The 19,178-nt window shown below is 42.2% G+C and overlaps 1 protein-coding gene across 1 annotated transcript; it reads left to right on the top strand.

Annotated features, from left to right (window-relative positions):
- The first annotated feature begins 1,142 nt into the window (after nucleotides 1-1,142).
- Nucleotides 1,143-19,083, top strand: ADSL (adenylosuccinate lyase). Its single transcript, XM_075752152.1, has 13 exons — nucleotides 1,143-1,404; nucleotides 5,957-6,160; nucleotides 7,271-7,315; nucleotides 8,115-8,194; nucleotides 10,496-10,667; nucleotides 10,964-11,010; nucleotides 11,417-11,507; nucleotides 12,327-12,396; nucleotides 13,369-13,516; nucleotides 15,532-15,622; nucleotides 16,179-16,268; nucleotides 18,456-18,632; nucleotides 18,941-19,083. Exons 1-13 carry the CDS (start codon nucleotides 1,249-1,251, stop codon nucleotides 19,025-19,027), a joined length of 1,458 nt encoding a protein of 485 aa, XP_075608267.1. The 5' UTR covers nucleotides 1,143-1,248; the 3' UTR covers nucleotides 19,028-19,083.
- The last annotated feature ends 95 nt before the right edge of the window (nucleotides 19,084-19,178 follow it).

Here is a 19,178-nt window from a genome sequence, read left to right as displayed (position 1 = left end):
GTGATGTCCAAAATGGCTGGATTAGAAAAGGCAGCTTTTCTACTTTGCACATAACTGGGTAACAGGAAGGTACAGCTGAAGTCCTCTTGCCTGAAACACTGTCCCCTAGAAGCAGACATTGTAATAATAAAAATAGTGGCTGTGTGTATATTGATGCTTATTTGCAAGTTACCTGTAAGTGTTTTATTTTTTTCTTATACTTGAAACAGCTTCCTTTACTAAACTCTTGCTGTAGCTCTGGTTTCTCCCCTCCTTCTCTAGCGTGCGGTAAAGAAAGATCCAGGACAAACGGGGAGAATGCAGAGGAGATGACACAACGTCTTGCGTTAGCCAGGTTTCATCCTAATTCCCATCCCGTATGCTCGCAGGTGTTTTAACTCCCTAAGGGTTTTCCATGGACACAGAAACTCAGCACTTTAGAAGGTGCTCTTGTATGGCTGGCTGCCCCCCCCTTCTCCTCCTTTTCTATATTTTTATTTTACTTTTAGTATAGTGGTACTTAAAATCACTGGTTCACTTAAAAAGAAAAAAAAACAATAAAATGTTTAAACTCTACTAATGTACAAATAAGCTGAAATGTTGCATTTTATGTGTATTTTTGCCATAGCAGGTACTGTATTTCTCATGCTGGATTTAGAGAAAAAAAAAAAAAAGAAAAAAGAAAAAAAGAAAAAAACAAAAGGGTGATGTTTTATTGGAGTGTGACAAGTTAAGAGTAATAAGGAATTAAGTCGTCGTCATTTCATTGAAACTGAGAGATGGTGTAATACTTATATAAGTTTTCTGAAGGTTTTTTTTTGGGCTTTTAAACAGCTTTTTTGTTTTTATTTTATTTTTATTTTTTGAAAGATGATTGTATTATGTGCAACTCAGTTGCTTACATTATAACTACAAAATATTTTTGGGTTCCTGGAAAAAAAAAAAGAAAAAAGAAAAAAAAAGAAAAAGACTAATAAATGTGTTTGGCTGCTAAGCATTTAATACTCGTGGTTTCTGCACATTTATTCTGTCATGCGTGTATTTCTGCCGCTCTACCCGCGCCTCCACCTTCGGTCCGGCCTCCTCTCGCCAGGGGGCGTCGCCTCCCCCGCGTTGGGCTCGCGGCGTCGTATTCCGCGCCGGGGGCGGGGGCTCGTCACGACAGCAGGGCGGGGCCCGGGCCCGCTCTGCCGCCCTTATCCCTCGCTACCGGCGGGCTCCCTGCCCCGGGCGGCCGTGATCGCTCTGTCTCCCCGCGCCGCCGCTGCCATGGCGAACCCCGGCGCCGAGGAGGACCACCTGGCGCGCTACCGCTCTCCGCTGGTGTCGCGATATGCCAGCGCCGAGATGGCCTTCAACTTCAGCGAGAGGAAAAAGTTCGGCACCTGGCGCCGTCTCTGGCTCTACCTCGCCCAGGCTGAGAAGGTAACGGCGGGACGGGGCCGCCGGTGGGAGAGCGGCCCGGGGCTACGTCCGTGCCCTGGCGAGGGATGAAGCCCGAGCCCGGGGAGGGCGCGAACTGCCGCGGGGGAGGGCCGGTTGCGGGCGGGTGCGAGGAGTCGCTGTTGGAGGCGCTCTCCGGCCGTTGGGTGTCTGCGGCTCGGGAACCGCCCGTCGTGCCTTCCCGGAGCTGCCTTAGGGAACCGGGACCGAGCAGCGGCCCGGCTCTGCCCGGGGAGAGCGGGAGATGACTGACCAGAGCCGCCTTCGGGCCCCCATCGCGTGTTTGGGGGGGGGGGGGAGCGGAGGACGGGAGGGGGGAGCGTGCAAGCCCAGTTTTACACAACCCTTTGTACGTAATTTTCAACGTACCTGTCATCCCTCAGCAAATCACCTCTTCTTGTCAGGTATCCTCCCCCTTGCACTTTTGCCTTTTTTTGTGAAATTAGTTTTGTAAAAGCTTTGCTAAGCAGTTTCTGTGGGTGGGGGGGGGGGGTTGCCTTCTGAGCAAACATTGGTGTCCTCTGGCTGTTTGCTTTTCAGGAGGTGTGACTGATGAGACGTGCTCTCTTGTTCAATCCGAATGCTGTCAGTGTGTGCCAGCTGGACCACCCTATGCATCTGCAGCCAGTTGGTTTTAGATAGCCCTTATATCTGGAATAAGTTTACTTTTGGCTAAAGCGAGCAAAACAGTTACCCCAGGAATGCTTATGATGTTTCTGACATGCCAAATAACAAAAAAAAAAAAAAAAAAGCACAGAAGACTGGTATCAATTCAGCTATTAGGGAGCAGCAATTGAGACTATGTCCATATGATTGTAAACTATTGTGTTAGTAGATTCTGTGAAGTTTTAACACTTTTAAAATGTGGTTTGAGCTAAACCTTCTTAATTTGACTTTGGTCCCAGTTAGGCGTATGTGCACAGCCTATTATTACTTCTTAGCTGAGACACAATCAATTTTTAAGATGCATTAACTGACTTCCTTGTGACTGAGAGGAAGACTCGTATCATGTTCTTGACAGTGAAAAAGCTGTCATATGTTCCTAAAAAGCAAAGACAAAACCGTCCTGCCTTTTGACAGGATAGCTTTAGCTTTCAGACTCAATAGTTGCCCATTTGTTTTGTACAGAGTCTTTTAGTTTCCATTTTTGAAGTCCTGGGGTTGTTAGGAAGCAATCCAAGCACTAGGTCTGGCTGTTACTATTAGGGTAAGGGCAGAGAAGCACCATGCTGGAGAATGAAGCAGCAGTGCACAGTGTCATTAATGTGTTCCTTCTCCATTCAGGGATCATACCACTACAGCCGCTTCATCAATATCAATGCTGCACCAAACATGGTGTTTTAGAAACTGAAGATGTAATTATACAGCTGTGTTAAATAGGAGTTGCCTTCTGAAATACCATGTACTAGGTATTGTCACAGCTGAGATGCTGCAGTGATCAGACTGCAAATCTCATCTAGTATAGGAAGTGTCAATACCAAGAATGCATGCTTAAGGAGCTTGGCGTGTTCAGAGCGTGATAATTTAAACACTGTCGTATCAATTCCAGCAGATAATCATCACCTTTTCTACTGTTCGAGAACAAAATACGCGACTTGCCCAAGCTGCTGAAGAACCACTGTGAGACTTGTAGGTTTCCACTCCCAAGCCCTGAACTTGGGGTTCCCCTGTCTCTTGACCCTTGCTTTACCTCCTTTTGCTACCATAGAGTTTTGTTCCCAGAAAGTAGAGACAGATCTTGCAATTTCTTGAGTACCCTTTTTGCAGTGGGAAGAGTGAGACTACTATTTTTATCTGTCTCCTCATTCCAGAGGAGTTTGTCTTCTGATGTCAGCTCTAGACTGTAGGAGGAAGAGTCAACTACTTTCAGCACCTGTTAGCTCTGTCAGTGATCAGTTGGTTACAGATATAAGCAGTCCCCTTAGGTTCCTTATAGAAGATACGTAGTATTTTTTGGGGGGTATTATGGCTAATATTTACTCCAGTACTTATCCTCACTTTCAAGACATTCATATGTTGCTTCTCCTGTCATCCTTATTGAAGATACATACTATTTCTTTTGGGGTATGTTAAAAAAAAAAAAAAAGTGAATGAATGAACTATGGGAAATACCTTACTTTTGTTAAGTATTAGGATAGAATATTAGGAAGATCTAACCATAGGTTTTCCAAAAGTAGCAGAGAAGTAGTAAAAGAGGGGACATGCAGTTTATTGATAAAGTTCTAGATGAAATACAGGGACAGGCGAATGGTTTCAATATTTACCCTACTTTTGGGAGAAATTTTTGAGTAGTCCACTTGGAATGTGTAAAATAAGAACTGAAAAATTATTTCACTAGAAACTGGATCAGATAGAAAATCTTTATAGTTGGTATTTTGTGCCTTACAGCAGGCGTAAGCAGGAGGAGTTTGAAAGAGAAGTCTCAGCAAAGCGTGTCATTAGTAAGAGGGATCTCCTTAAGCTAATCTTTTCCTGACTGACAGTAGTTAAAGTTTGCATTAAGAGCTGAAGCATATGAGTTTATATCAATCCCAAAACTCTTAAGTTGGTTGTTCAGGGGTTTTTTTGTTTGCTTGTTTTAAAGCACAGATTCATTTCTATTATGATACTTCTATTAACACTTTGTTTTGTTTTGTTTTGTTTTTAATCTTGAGCTCTTGACCTAAACAATATGTTATTTGGAAGTCAAGTACAAATTTCACGGAGATCTTCCTTCTCATAGAAGTAGCTTTGACATCCTGGAGCATCAAACTGACTAATAAAATGTTTTGCACATATGAAAGCTGAATGTTTTCTCTTTTATAAGCACCCATAGTAGCCCTTGATTTGTTTTGGGTTTTTTGTCCAATTTAAAAGTTTCATTATTTTTCTGTCATATGCTCTTTATTAGATGAGCAGCCCGGTGTTCTCATTCTGTTTGCAGATGTTCCATGTCATCTGCCTGCTCTGTTCTGCCCTGTAGGCATAGGGATGAGTGAACAGTCATAACTGTTATAGTGGCGCATCACAGTATTAGAACAGCTACGGAGGAATGACACCTTAAAAGCATAATCCAGAGAGCACGTCACTGACCTGTAGTGCTTTGGAGAAAACCCTGTGTTCTCTCTCAGGTAGTTTTCTTAGGTAGACAGGTTTGAAGGACATTCCATTGCTTTCTTCCTGAGGTACTGTCAATATCAGCAAAAGCTTGTGGGGAAGAGGCCTCACGTGATGTTTGTGGATGCATGAGAGCAGCGTTTGCCTTGGCACTGCCCTACCTTGCACGTATTCCTATGACAAGTAGTCCCTTTTCTTGGGGATTCTTTCCTTCCTCTCTGCGTGGCTCCTCTCTGTGTGGCTGTCAATGACTGCATACTGTGGTCAGCTTTTCCCAATAGATCATGGATGTGTGAACAAGACGTGAGATTTTAATCTTAGCACAAGAGTGTATTGCCTGCTGAGTTGCCTCTGTGCTTTCAGGCAGTTACAGTCTGTATCAGTACAGCTCAAAGACAGCAGTCCAGGACCAGGTGCTTTTCCTCATTTATCTGGACACTCATGGTTGTGTATACACTTGCAGCATTGTATTTTAAGTTGTGCAGGTACTAATTATCTGACAAGGAGCTTGAAGACACATCTGCTTCACTTGCAGTCTTCTCTAGTTCCAGATTCCACATCTGCAAAACATTTTTTCAGTCAGTTTGATTCCGAAGGGAACCAGATTTTGAAATACTTTGTATCCTCGAAGCTTCCTGGCTGGTGACTTCTAATTACTAATGCATGAGACAGTAGCATTTTAATTTGGAAAAGGCAGTAATGCAAAGTTCATTGTGAGACTTAAACTCTCAGTAGCAGGAAAAGATGTTTTTCTTAACTTAGCTTGTGCAAGTATAGAGCTGTGCAAGCGTTATACCAGTGTATAATTCTGTGGTTTGATATCTTACTCTGTTTTTAGATCTGCTTGCTGAAAAGGTTGAGCAAATTTTTTTGAACATGAACAAGGAGCGTTTATCTCCTGCTTCCAGATCAAGTAACTGATTTCCCAAGCTTCCAGATTCAGACTGACATGAAGTACTTTAGGACTTTTGGAAAGCTACAAACATATGTGCCTTTCCATATGTTCTAAGCTTGCTGTTTACAGTTGTGTAGGTCTAGTTGTGCTCCAAAGAGTTCTTCCTGACACAAGCTATCTAGTCACATGGTAGCTGGATTGTTCTTTACCCAAAGGGTAAATTTCATTAAAAGTTAAAACTATGCTGGTTTTATATGACTTTTCCCCATGTGTCTAATTTATGTACTTGTCACAGGGATGTAACATGATTGAGGAAAGTATGATGCCCGAGAAGAACATCTAAGCATGAACGCTGTCCTATCCTATTGGAAAAGGTTGGAGAACCCTAGAATGAAAGCATTTGCTGTTACAGCTCTTGATTGTGCCAAATTGCCAGCCTTCCGTGAGACGTCATGTGGGAGTAAATTATCTAAACAGCTTCTGCCTCAATTTGGGTTGTCTCTTAAAGACAAAAAGAAATAGAAAGTTCTTTTCCCCTTGCAGTCACTTGGGCTTGCTATCACAGATGAGCAGATAAAGGAGATGGAAACAAATCTGGACAACATTGACTTCAAGATGGCAGCAGAGGAAGAGAAGAAGCTGCGTCATGATGTGATGGCCCACGTTCACACTTTTGCCCACTGCTGTCCAAAAGCTGCAGCCATCATTCACCTTGGAGCAACTTCCTGTTATGTAGGGGATAATACGGTAATATAATATTTTCAGTTTCCTACCTGCAGAGCTGGGTGAAACAAAGCTACAGTCACATACTTGATAGCTGTTTATAAAATATTATTAAATAGATTTTTCAGACATTTTTATTAGTTTTACTGTTGAATTTAATTCCCCTTTATTGTAGCCACCCTCGGAAGGCAAGCTCCTCTTGCCTTATTTCTTTTGATATGAAGCAAGATCTGTCTGGATACTATCCTAAGCTCTGATTGCATGTTAAATATTCAAGGAGATAAGAGATGGTGGGTTACATGCAGAAACATGTGAACTGTCAATTATGCCAATGGGACAAGAGTTCACTGACTTACAAAAGGCCTCTTTTGATATATGCAGCCCATGAGTTTTCAATGCTGCTTGGAACCCCTGTATTAATTCAAGGTAAATAAAGCTTTTCAGTGGCCAAGAGAACAGATGAGTCTGTTAAGTGAAAAGGGAAGCGCCACCATTCTGTAGAACTGTAAAATGTTTGTGAAAAACCTGTCTGAAACTGAGCACAAACTAAAGCCTAATTTCTCAGTATATATTGCTGTTCCCCTGTGTCCAAGTCATTGCAACTTCACAACTGCTTTTATTGTACAAGAAGCTGCTGCATGATTATTTTTACCCTACTCCTTTGCAAGCTTGTTTGGCTTTTAGGTAATACCACCTTCCTTGTGACCCTTGCACCTAGCTGTACCTCGGTCTCAAAAGGAGGAGTAGAGACGGCTGCTGCCTGATCAGTCCACTTACTTTCCTGGTGTGTTTAGCCTATAATGCCTGCATTTTCCACTTGGGATGAATGATTTAGTCTGTCATTCCATGGGCGTCCCAAGTATCTCAAAATAATCATTCACACCCAGTCAGTGGAAATGGGTCTTCTGCTGCCCAGTATTACTTTCTGTGGATAGCATAGAAGGAGCAACGATGGATCCAGCATTTTCATCATAACCAAGTTCACTGCAAGTTCTGGTACAAGAAGGAAAGCAAAGCTTTCATTTTAAGAAGAGACTTTTGAGCAGACAAAGCGTATTTTAATTATCTTTGTCCTCTCAGAAGTCTAATGTCTGGTGCTTCAGATATGGCCCAAACTTTCTTTGCTTCTTTCAGGATCTGATTGTCCTCCGTGATGGGTTTGACCTGCTGCTACCCAAGGTAAGAAGTCAGTTGTGCACAGTGTCTCAGAAGTGGGCAGTGCTGATGTCCTACGAATAGCCCATCTTTAACTTAGATTTTCCTAAGCCGCCTTAGGAAGCTAGGAGGAGTTGTCTGTTTGGGTTATTCTCAAGAAAGTGAACAGTTATCTTCCTTTTCTTTCTCAAGTTTTTTCCCCAAAACTTCTTTGCTCACCATAGGCATTACTAGCAACTCCTTGTTTATCTGTGCCACAGGTACTAGTTTCAGAAAACAATATTTTTGTTTGACCCTGTATTGCTTTCAGGGTCAGCTTAGGCATCCTCTTAACTATATTCCTAGGAGCGTATCAGCATTCAAGAAGCTATATAATACAATTTTCTGAGGCCAAATATAGTGGGAGTGTAGTGCAATGTTGCCAGTCTGACCTGAATGTCTTGGCTCCCAATTTACCCTGGACTGTACATGTGTCAATTATACCCTGAACACCTTTATTTCTCACCAGTTCAGGAATAAAGAAAATACTGAGGGATAAACCAACTGCAGGATTCGGTTGAGCACAAGGACTAGACTAGTTTTAGCTGAAGTCCAACCACTTGTATCATCTCTTGCTTGAGTTTTGTAGCAAGCAGAAGTTTTGTGCATACCCTGAAAAACCTAAACACACCATATTCTACAATTGTATTCTACACTTCAAAGACTGCACAGTTGTTTCCCTCCACTTTTTCTCACAGTGTTGTGCTTAAACACGCTAGCTTTTGCTAGGGGTTGGTTTTTTTTCCTCATTCCGCCTCTTTTCTATCCTTCCTGCACCCACCAGCTCGCGAGGGTGATCAGCCGGCTGGCTGACTTTGCTGAGAAGTACGCTGACCTGCCTACTTTGGGTTTCACTCACTACCAGTAAGTATCCATCAGCCTTTGCTTTCATTTTGTCTACTGTGCTTTGGTTAAATTGACCTGCTACTGCTTTCTTTCATCCTTTTTCGCACGCCTGACCAGTGGCCGTTGGTACTGCTGGGCATCCTTAAGGTGATGGTGGTGGTTCAGAAAAGGTGTATATGCCTAACTCCAGACTTGTCTCAGGAAATGAACTGTTGCTTTGACTATCTGTCAGCAGTTGTTTAACACAGCTTCATAAAGAAGGACTTCCTGTCGAACCTAGATATTTACATTCTGTGATGTTTCAAAAAGCATGACTGGGAATTGCAGTAAGCCTGTCTTCCAGTCACATTTGCTTTATGTTTGTTTTTCTGTCAGTTGAGTTTGTTCCAGCTGCAGCTTAGAAAGGTTTGTTACTGGCTATTTGTTACTACAGCTACTCTGTCACTGTAGCTGAAGCTTTCTTCTAAAGTGATGATTCAGGATCCATCAGTTTTTCATGCATCCTTATATGGATCCCTGGGAAGAATCAGGAAAAATGTATTCTGTTTAACAGGATGATACTGTTTTCTGTCTCTTGGGAAATGTATACTTCTTGTGCAGCACTTCTGACATTGACTGCTTATAGGATAGAACTAGAATAGGAAAATTTTTAGGCAGACTACTGAGTCAAAGCACAATGAGATCTGGGTAGGTCTCTTGTTGGGGTAGAATTATCTGCTGCTTCATGAAGACAGTTTGCTTTCAGAGGTGCTAAACTGTACACCTTGAGGTAAGCCTGGATCTTCTACCCTGGTGATACGGAACACCAGAGGCAGGGAAATTAAGCACAGGTCGTGTCAGACTCAGTGTCTGGCACTTTGAAATTTCTCCCAGAGGAGAGTGGGAGCATCAGGTCAGGTCTCTAATTGTCTTGCTGTATATGCTATGTCAGTTCAATCAGCTCTAGTCCTAGGGGCCTCTTCATCTACAGCTTTTCAGAGTATTCTTCTCTGCGCTCAGTTTTATCTTGGCTTTTGGAAAGAGTAGAAAGGAGTATTCAAGAAGTGTATGCAAGGCAAAGTCATAAAACCTAAGGCGAAGGCGGCATTGATACCTCAGTGTTTTCTGTGTCCTTTGTCAGCAGGGCCTCAGCCCCATTTACAAACCATTCTGTGTTTTCCCTAGCCGTCCCTTTTCCTGCTTGCATACTTGCAGTGTCTTTCTTTCACTTTCACATCCATGTGAGAGGAAACTTCAGGTGAGCTTTGGCTTTCCTAACCCCATCCCTGCAGTGTTGGACGGTTTGTCTGTATTCCTGCTGGATCGCCCATCCCTGTTTCCACATCTTACGTGCTTCCTTTTTATGTCTGAGCTTAATCAGGAGCACTTTGTTCATGCGCTTATGCTTTTTTGAAATAGTATCACGGTTGTCTTTGGAGTTCATCTGGATAATTTGAAAGGCTCTATATAATATCCCCATTTTCTCCTCAAAGCATTTGCAAGGGGACGGTGTGGTTGAACCTTGCAGATATTTATTTCAACATGGAGGTCTTACAAAAAATGTTGGCTAACAGTATTGTTAATTATTGCATGTTTGCCCAGAGACCGAGGAATGGGGGTTTTATAAATAAAAAGGAACAGTCCCTTAGAGGGATCATTTAAAATCACAACGTCTACGCAGACGTTTCTGCACCGACAGATTCACACCAGTGCTACAAGTTAGCCAGGGTGCCCCCTGAGCCCTGGGCGAGCAGAATTAGAGTGGGGGACAGTTGCACCCTCAGTTTCCCGCCCCCCGCCCCGGCTCCTCTCCCCTGAGAGCAGAGACCGCGGGCCGGCAGGGGGCGCCCTCCGCCCGCGGCGGCTGCAGGAGCGGGAAGGGGCAGCCCGGGGCGGGGCCGGGAACTCCCGTTACTTGCACTGACCGAGGCTTTTCCGCTTGAGGAGGTTCTGGAAAAACGCCGTGAAACCCGTTCTAGATATTCTGATTAGTGGGCCTCCAGTCACTTTTCTTTAAGAAACTCAAAAGCTGTATTAGTGAAACCTGATACCCGTCCTCACTTATTTCTTAATCTCCTAACACGTACAGAAACTACAATTACTGTTTTCTCTTGATGTAATTACATCTAATTCCTGAGAAGATATATCATATCTTCAGTACCATTTACTGGTGATATGTATGTCCTGTTAGATCTTCTCGTGTAAGCCAGATTTATTAAATTTCTGCTCGGAGGAGTCAGAGAGGAGGTCTTAACAGTAGACTCAGCAGCAAAGTGTGGTCCTTCTGGAGTTATTGTGCAAATTGTCAATGAGTCGCATTCTGTTCTTGATTGTTTTCAGACCTGCACAGCTCACCACTGTGGGGAAACGCTGCTGCTTGTGGATTCAGGACTTGTGCATGGACCTGCAGAACCTGGAGCGGGCTCGGGATGACCTGCGCTTTCGGGGTGTAAAAGGCACCACTGGTACTCAAGCCAGCTTCTTGCAACTCTTTGAGGGAGACCATAGTAAAGTAAGTGAGACAACCTGGGGCGTAGACTTGCAGTCTTTGCAGTTCTCCCCTCTGGAATGCTGTTCTGTTTGGGGGAACATGGAGATTCTGGCATCAAATTCACAAGGGCACTGTAATCCCTCTGACAGGGCCCCGTGTGAAAGTGAACAGAATTTGAGGAGAGGGTGCTTCTTAGCAAGTATAACATTTGTTGACAGTAAACTGAGAAAAGCAAAGGATCCTTTTTGCTATTGCTAACCTTCCTGAATTGTTGCATTCTGAGCTCTGTTTGTTTTGGTTTTTTTCTTCACCCTGAGGTTGAAGAGCTGGACAGATTAGTGACTGCAAAGGCAGGATTTAAGCGGTATGTAACAAGCATGCTTAGTCACCTAAATTTGGTGTTAGGAAAGTGTGACTGCTGCTGTCCGTGTTGGCCCAGATTCCCCCTACTGCCAAACTGACATCTGTGCTGCTGTTGACTTACCTCCCCTTGCCATCTTGTATTCCCAGTTGCAGCTTCCTGCAGAAAACTTCATCTTCTAAATCAGCCACTTCTACTTGTCTCGCTGTCAAAGCATGGGTGTCCATTTTTGCTCTGCTTTTCTCTCTCCCATCTGCATGCTGCCCAAAATTGACAGCCTGAATACAAAGTTGTCCTCCTCAGAGCAGAATGACAGCCCTCCACTTTAAAAGCCATGTCAGTCCTTGCTCAAAGTCTTTCAATACAGTTGTATGTGTCTGGAGCACGTAACTTCTGTGCTTATTTCTAGGGCCTATATGGTCACAGGGCAGACCTATAGTCGCAAGGTGGATATTGAAGTCCTGTCTGTGCTGGCCAGTCTTGGGGCATCTATACACAAGGTGAGCACCCTATTTGTATACATCGGGAAGAAGGGGAAACATTTTAGATCTTGAAGAGACGGTGCTCATGGTGCAGAATGCTCTTCTCAAGTAATATTAATTGGTGTTCCTTGTTCAGCTGTTCTCTTTGTGATCATGTAAATTCATTGTTGGGTACATGCCTCATAATCAAATCTCAAAGATCTTAAGACCAGTGGCAAATAGGGCAAGTTTACTGAGCAGATTCTAAGATGGGTTAACAAATCCCACATCAGATATTAGTCTAATCTATGCTAAATTGATCCAATTAGAGTAAATGTCTTTCCTAATGGTGTACGAGCTTTTAAATTTCACCATTTGCTCCTAGTTAATTGCTTCTCTGATAATGGTGTTATTCTCTTTGTCCTTGTGGATTCTTTTCATTGATTTATCTCTGTTCCCTCCCTCTTCCTTCTCTTGGGCTAAAGTGATCTCTGGTATTTTCTTCTGGTTTAGTTTTGTAGGCTGGCTGGTTCAGTGAGCACACGTTATCTGCATTTGCAAATCACTCTGTAATTTTGTTACACATTTTCAGTGTTCCCTTCTGGTCTGTCTTCCATTCCCTGCAAACATTTGCCTTTCTTGGAGTTCTATTCTAATACAGTGGGCATGCCTTTTTCTTTATGTTTTCTTGACTGGGATTTTTAGGCCGGGAAGTATGATTGCAGTGTCAATTATTTTGTCCAATTTTTCACTGTCATCCCAGTTTACTTCACAGGCACAAACGCTTCTCCAAGAACTAACACATACTGGTATGTGTTAGTTTGGTTCTGTTTGTTAATTTCTTGGGTTTTTTTCTAGATTTGTACTGACATTCGTCTTTTGGCCAACCTGAAGGAGATAGAGGAGCCTTTTGAGAAAGACCAGATTGGTAAGGGATGGGAGACATTTCTTGGACTGGCGTATGCATCTTTTCATTTATGTTGGTGCAGCCTTTTAAGCAAACTTAGAAATGTCACTGACAGAAGTTGCTTTAAATTAACTGAGGTTTGACATTGTTAGTATTTTGGGTCCTTTTTAAAGGGGGGGAAAAAAAAAAAACACCTTGTATTTGTGTACTTCCTGGGTTTGGGGGCAGAGCAGAAGCAGTCACGTATTCCCCACAGAGGAAGACTCAGATCTGAGGAGTACTTAGTGTTTTCCATTCCTCATGAAGCTCACTGGAGCTGTAGGTTGTTTTCAGCTTGACTCAGCATTTTGGTCTTTATAAACAGACAAATTTGGAACAATGAAACTAGGCTGGACCCTTGCAAGAGTACCACCAATGATGTGATTCTGCCATTGGTGGAAGGGGAGGAGGAAATGTAGAGTTTTGGCTCTTGGCTGGAAGAAAGTTCAGGCCACCCTAAATAGTAGCATAGGATTGAATTGACAAATTAAGCCTTTGTTACTTGAATCATTCTACATTCTATGGTTGGTTTTGACATCCATTCACCAGAGCAACGAGCAGCAGTGTAAGTATCTGACTTTGAAGGACAATGTTATTGAGCAGATGGGGTTTTGAACACTGCTAAAGTTGCCATGGGTAGCCTAGAGAGACGGTACGAAATACTGCATTAAAAATTAAGTCATTTGTTCTTTTTGTGTGGTAGTATTTCTCCTGTTTTGCAGAATTGCAAAATGTCTTCTCACATTTTTCCTCTCCACATTTAGATGTTTCTAATCTGAAGGGGAAGTGTGGTTCTTTATTCCATTTTGTCCTTAGAAGATCATCGTGTCTTGAGGCTTTAATCAAAAACATGATTCCTGAGACATTTTTCTTATCGGGGGGAGGACCTTCATCTCTTCTTCCTGAATGCACTACTTCTGTGTCCTGTTTTCATCACTCTCTCTCCTTTTGCAGGTTCAAGTGCTATGCCTTACAAAAGGAATCCAATGCGTTCAGAACGCTGCTGCAGCCTGGCTCGACACCTGATGACTCTGGTGCTGGATCCCCTCCAAACAGCCTCTGTGCAGTGGTTTGAGCGAACGTTGGATGACAGCGCCAACAGGTTTGTTTAGATTGTGCAATGCAGCAATTTCAGAAGGTCTTGTGCAGGAAGGTCTTCTGATGTATTTAGAAAATACTGTTTTTAAACTAAAACCACAAGTTACCACCTTGATTAAAGGCAGTCTCAATAGACTCTAGAGACTGCAAACTGGTTTCCTCTCTAAGATCAGATGAAAACTGTTAGGTTTTTCTAACATCAAGATCTTTTGCAAAGTAAACCAGCAGAGAGAGGGAGCGATGCAGAAGCCATGGTAATAAATTGCTCTCATTGTCTTCCTGTTTCAACAGCATAATATAACAGTACTCACATTTCTCAAATTTTCCTCCCTGTCTGTTTTGAATGTGGTTTTTGACCCTGCTTTTCACTTCTGACAGCTAAAATGTTTAATTATTCTTTAATCACTTAACCCTCCAAATAATCTAAAGGAACTTATTTTCATCTCTTTGTAAAGTGTTCTTAACAAGTAGTAGTACAGATCCTAAAGAAAGAGCACAAACATTAAGTAATGTTTCATGAAAACCTGTGCAAGTCTTTCAGATACTGCTCAGCAAACTTTGCTTTGTTTTCCGATTCTTCATTATGACTACTTTGAGATAAGCAAAAGTTATCTATAATTATTATCAAGTAAATTACAGCAATTAAATTCAATGCCTCCATCTTCTGATTAGTACTACATTTGCATAAAGCTCATATTTACCTTTGAAATGTTTTAGTTTCAAAGTAGTCTTCTGTTGCAGAATTTGATCTAGAATCTTTGAAATCTTTAGATTTTTAAGGTATGGGGCTTGTGAAACAATGAACAACAGTAGTTTTGGCTGTAGACTAGTGTTAAGATTGTTGATGAGAATGTTATTTTAAAAATGTCTCCACAAACATAATGTCTGCATAAAATTTCATGAAAGCATAGAAGATCTTTTCCCAAAAGGACTTTACTCCGCAGCTGCTAGTCTTGTTAAGAAAAGAGCGGCATAGGCAGCAGAGAACAATGTAAATTTAAGAAATTAGATACTGGTTGATCTGATGTGTTTACTTCCCAATAGCTGCCAAGTGTTGAGAGATGTACTGGAATGTTTCAAATTTTATTTTCACCTCATTTAATAGAAAGGGTGATTCGTCCACTTCATAATCGAATTTAAAAATTCTGTGCCTTGAGTTTTTCTTGTTAAAGCTATAGTGTTTTGAAAGGAGAGCAAGCCAGAGAAAATGCAATCAACCTACAAAACAGCAAAGTCCTTTTGAAGACAGCATGATAGAATTGGGGACCTTAAATGTAGCACAAGGTTCAAGTACTAGTATATTTTAAAAGATCACAGTTTAGAATGGGCCAGGCACTGCTGTCACAGATGATGCTGTAATTGCTGCACTGTGAGGCAGAGCCTTTTGCCTTCACAGCTCAGTCCCCACTACTCCTCTTCTTTCCCTCCTTTCCTTTTTGTCGTTCCTTTTTGTCTGGAGCCTCCTTTGTGAACATGAGCTGGTCTCTTGGAGGAAGCCCCTACCAAATGCATGGGATCACTTTGGAAGTTCCCCGCTGAGCACAGCCAGGCACAGCATGAGTGTGCAGCGTGTCTTAATCCTGGGGGGGGGGTAGGATCAGTAGACAGGGCAACATAGAACACATAGGGGAAGATACTCGTGTGTTTGCTGGCTCTGTAAATTGCTGCCCTCTTTCCTAGCTGTGCAATCATTGAATTATCTTGGAGCTTTCTATGTGTGCCTTCACCCTTTCTCTTCCTCTCCCCCTCTCTGTACTGACAACAAACCCCCCCAAAAAACAAAACCAAAACCATTTCCCTTCTCCCCAGCTTGAGAACTACTGCTGTAAGATGTTCTTTAGCTTTCCTGATTGTGACATTTAAGCAACAAGAAGCACCCATAAGGAGAACAGTTCCAGATATAGGACCACAGTAATGCTATTTGCAGAATTATTTACAGAAACTAAAGAGCTGGATCTGAGGTAGACTGGAACATGGCTTTTATTGCTAACTGGGGCCCTGGGTATGTGTGTTTCATAGGCGCGTGTGTCTTGCTGAGGCTTTCCTCACAGCTGACATCATTCTGAGTACACTGCAGAATATCTCCGAGGGACTTGTGGTATATCCAAAGGTAAAGCAGGAGATAATGTGTGCAGTACTGCATCCTTGATAATGCAGCAACTATGCCAAAACGTATAAAAATCCTCCCACTCAAAGGATTACATTTTTATCTGTTAGTTCATATGGTTTCTGAATTTTGCTCTTCATCTCACTGTATTCTCACTGGTTGCAGGACAAAAGTGAAAGGGTACTTGTTGAAGCCGAAAGGCAGTAAATTAAAAATTTCCCAAAAAGGATATTTTTCCCTGAACTACGTGATGGAGCTGTAGAACTTACTGTCAAGGCAGATCTCGTACAGTCCTGTAACTTACCTACAGGTTAAAAAAAATCATTGTACATCTTGTACACAGTAATGTTCCTTACAAGATACAGCTTCTAAATATTATCAGCTTCAATACTTGGATTTCCAGAGCTAAGTTCAAAAAGAGAAATTATCTTTACGTCATTATCCAGTCCTGGAGATTCAAAGGGAGAGAAAAGCTTCACCGGGAGTCCCAGTTCTCTACAGAATTCCTATAATGCTGTTTCTTTTTTATCTTTGTTTGTTTGGTTTTGTTTGTTTTAAGGTGATTGAGAGGAGGATCCGGCAGGAACTCCCATTCATGGCCACAGAGAATATAATCATGGCAATGGTGAAAGCAGGAGGCAACCGTCAGGTACAAATGCAGTCAAAAATACCTTGGTTCACTGCCTAGCATTTCACTCCTGAGAAACAAAAGTACCTGGGCTCTTGTCCTGGCCTTCTCACCTTTCTTTGTTCTCCACCTACTCCCATAGAGTTATTAATATTACACTGGTGCTGCAAAGCCAGACTCTGCTAAGGGGAGAGAGCAGTTGTGGAGATGCATATTGTCTCTTAGGAACACTGTGTGTTTGAGCTAATCTGGCTGGCTGTGCTGGAGAAGAGGGAGACCTATTTTTATATTAGATACTAGTAGGCGTTTTCCTTTTGTAAATGCTTGAAGGAACTTGGAACACAGGCCAGGCTTCTTTAAATGGAACATGTTGGCAGTTGGCTACCTTATAAATTAAAAGAATGAATCAGTGCTGTTAACAAAAAAGCAAGTAAGACCATTCTGAACCATTCATTCATGTGTCACTCTTCCCTAATTCAGTATAGTGTTTTTTATTAACAACTTTGTTCTTCTGAACTTCATTCAGTTTTCTGTGTCCAAGCAAATTGAAATTAATTGTTTTCCTTAATAAATAAATCCAGACATAACTAGCTTTTATTTCCTTATCATTTAATTTCACAATTCAGTTTAAAACTGATAATCAAATTTACATCTTAATAAAGCAGCTTATTTTCACTTACCTTTAGATAGTAATTTTTCCTTCTATGATTATTTTCACATCAGGGACAGAAGTTAAACTTGCAATCTACTAACAGTGGAAGGGTTTGCTAGGAGCTTTGAGTAGGATATGTGGTTCTAGTTCTCTGAAACAATTCTGGCAACTCATTCACGATGCTAGTCAGGAAACATCCTTTTTCCTTTTTTTTTCCCCTGTCTCTCTGATGTTTGTCACTGGGCCAGTCAGTAAGCTTCCTAACTAAGTATATTAAGGGTCACATCATGTGGATAAGTTTCATTATCTTTTCAGCTGGTTCTCTTTCTGAAGTGTCCCGTACTAAACACTCCTCTCTGTTTTGATTAGATCGAAGAACAAATTTCATTTGTGTTTGTTATTGGCCTACATTCTTTCTGGTGCTGTTTAACTTTATAAAGTTTAGTACATTTATAAAAGTTGTTCATATTCACATTAGTATGTTCTGTTTTCACGTGCGGGGAACTCCGGAACAGCACATTTTCTACGGTTTCCCACCTCATAGCATAGAAACTCAGCTCCTTTCCTCACCACTAAACAGCTCCCTCCCCTAAACACCCAGAAGGCAGATCCGTTCACCTGAGGCAGGTCAGTGCTGGAGCAAGATGGCCTTTGGATGGAGGAAACAAGGCCCAGGAGGTCATTTTCCTCCTAGATGAAGACAGATCAAGGGTAATACATTTGAGGAGAAGATTCTTACATTGCTGTAAGTGAAACCACATGACTGTATTTTAGGGCCAGCATGGCAGCATCAGATTTTGCAGGTAGTCCCTGACTACAGTTAGGTTCCCTTGTTTTTACAGATTGATTCCACAGGAAGTCAAGGGATTAGGAAGTCTTTCAGAAAAATTGTTAGAAGGCTTTTGCCAGTGTTAGTGTCATGTGAGAGTTCTTTGGGAGATAATGTCTTAAGGCCCTCAGGTTTGTAAGGTTGTTTTTTTTTCTTTCAGTCTGTCCTTACGTAAGCCGTGGTTTACATAGTCTCACTGCTCATTAAGTTAGGTTATTTTCCCTTTTCCAAACCTGTGGAGTTTTTACATTGTTATGCTCCCAAGAGGTTCCATACAGGTGGTGACTAGTGGCGAATAAGGAATTCCTGTATTTCAGTTCATAGAACATTTTGGGAACAGCTACTATAGTCTGTCTTTGGAAAAATCATGCAAGTAGGGAATAGAACAACTGAAAATCCTGTAGTGACTCCTAAGAGTATTTGGGGACTTTGAGGAAGTGTAAAGATTCCAGTGTCGTAAGTTTGTGGTATAATTGAACAGGGAACGCGTGCGTCATTCAGACTGGTTCAGCCTCAAAGGGCAGATGTGGAAGAATGAATAAGATCTTGGCTTAATATAATGGTATATGAAACACTGCAGTCCAAGCTGTGTCTCATTTGCATGCTGTCCAGTGTAGTATGCTTTGATACTTCTCCCCCCAACGCAAGTTAGCAGGTTGAACATGTGCTGTCAGTAGCAATGGAATGACTTTTTTCTTTTCCTCTCCTCTTCCCCCTGCTCCTGCAGGATTGCCATGAGAAGATTCGTGTTCTCTCCCAGCAAGCAGCTGCTGTTGTGAAACAGGAAGGGGGCGATAATGACTTCATTGCCCGTGTCCAAGCTGATCCTTACTTCAGCCCTATTCATAAACAACTTGAAAGCCTGTTGGATCCCTCCTCCTTCACTGGACGCGCTCCTCAACAGGTAAAGTGGAAAGAGGCTACATGTGCTATGGGTTGTAATGTAATGTAATGTGTTGTTCAATCCTTCATCCTTTTGTGTGCTAGAGAGAGTACATATTATGTACCTCTGCCCATACTACTAAGGCAGACACGTTTTTTCCCCCTTGTTTTCCTTGGCTTCCTTGCAGGCTTCACATTTTTGACCCTGGACGTATCAGATTGCTAGGTGTCTCTGAAACAGAGACCCCAGTGAGACAAGCAGGTCTGAATGGGGAGGAGAAGGGAACCCTTTCTCTTGCTAATTTTCTCTTTCCCATCTTTCTTGAACAGGTGGCAAAGTTCCTGAAGGAGGAGGTTCGACCAGCACTGATTCCATACCAAAGCAAGATGGGTGGAAAAATTGAGCTGGCACTTTAGGTATATTCTGTAAAGGTGTGTGGGTACAGGAAGATAATAAAAGCCTTATTGAACCAGGTCTGTTTACTGTGTCATGTTTTGGTTCTCTACAGTGCATTTAACCCCCAGAGCTTACAGACACCTTGATTCCAGATGGGCTTTTCATTCTTTG

This window comes from Balearica regulorum, chromosome 1, assembly GCF_011004875.1.
Source record: "Balearica regulorum gibbericeps isolate bBalReg1 chromosome 1, bBalReg1.pri, whole genome shotgun sequence".
NCBI classification, from domain to species: Eukaryota; Metazoa; Chordata; class Aves; order Gruiformes; family Gruidae; genus Balearica; species Balearica regulorum.
This window is presented reverse-complemented; position numbering and strand designations above follow the sequence as displayed.

Bases quoted from the DNA above. Each gene is read 5' to 3' on its own strand.
- ADSL (XM_075752152.1), top strand. From the start codon at position 1,249: ATGGCGAACCCCGGCGCCGAGGAGGACCACCTGGCGCGCTACCGCTCT. The intron at 1,405-5,956 runs GTAACGGCGGGA...TTCCCCTTGCAG, and splicing joins ACCTCGCCCAGGCTGAGAAG to TCACTTGGGCTTGCTATCAC. The intron at 10,668-10,963 runs GTAAGTGAGACA...CTTCACCCTGAG, and splicing joins TTGAGGGAGACCATAGTAAA to GTTGAAGAGCTGGACAGATT.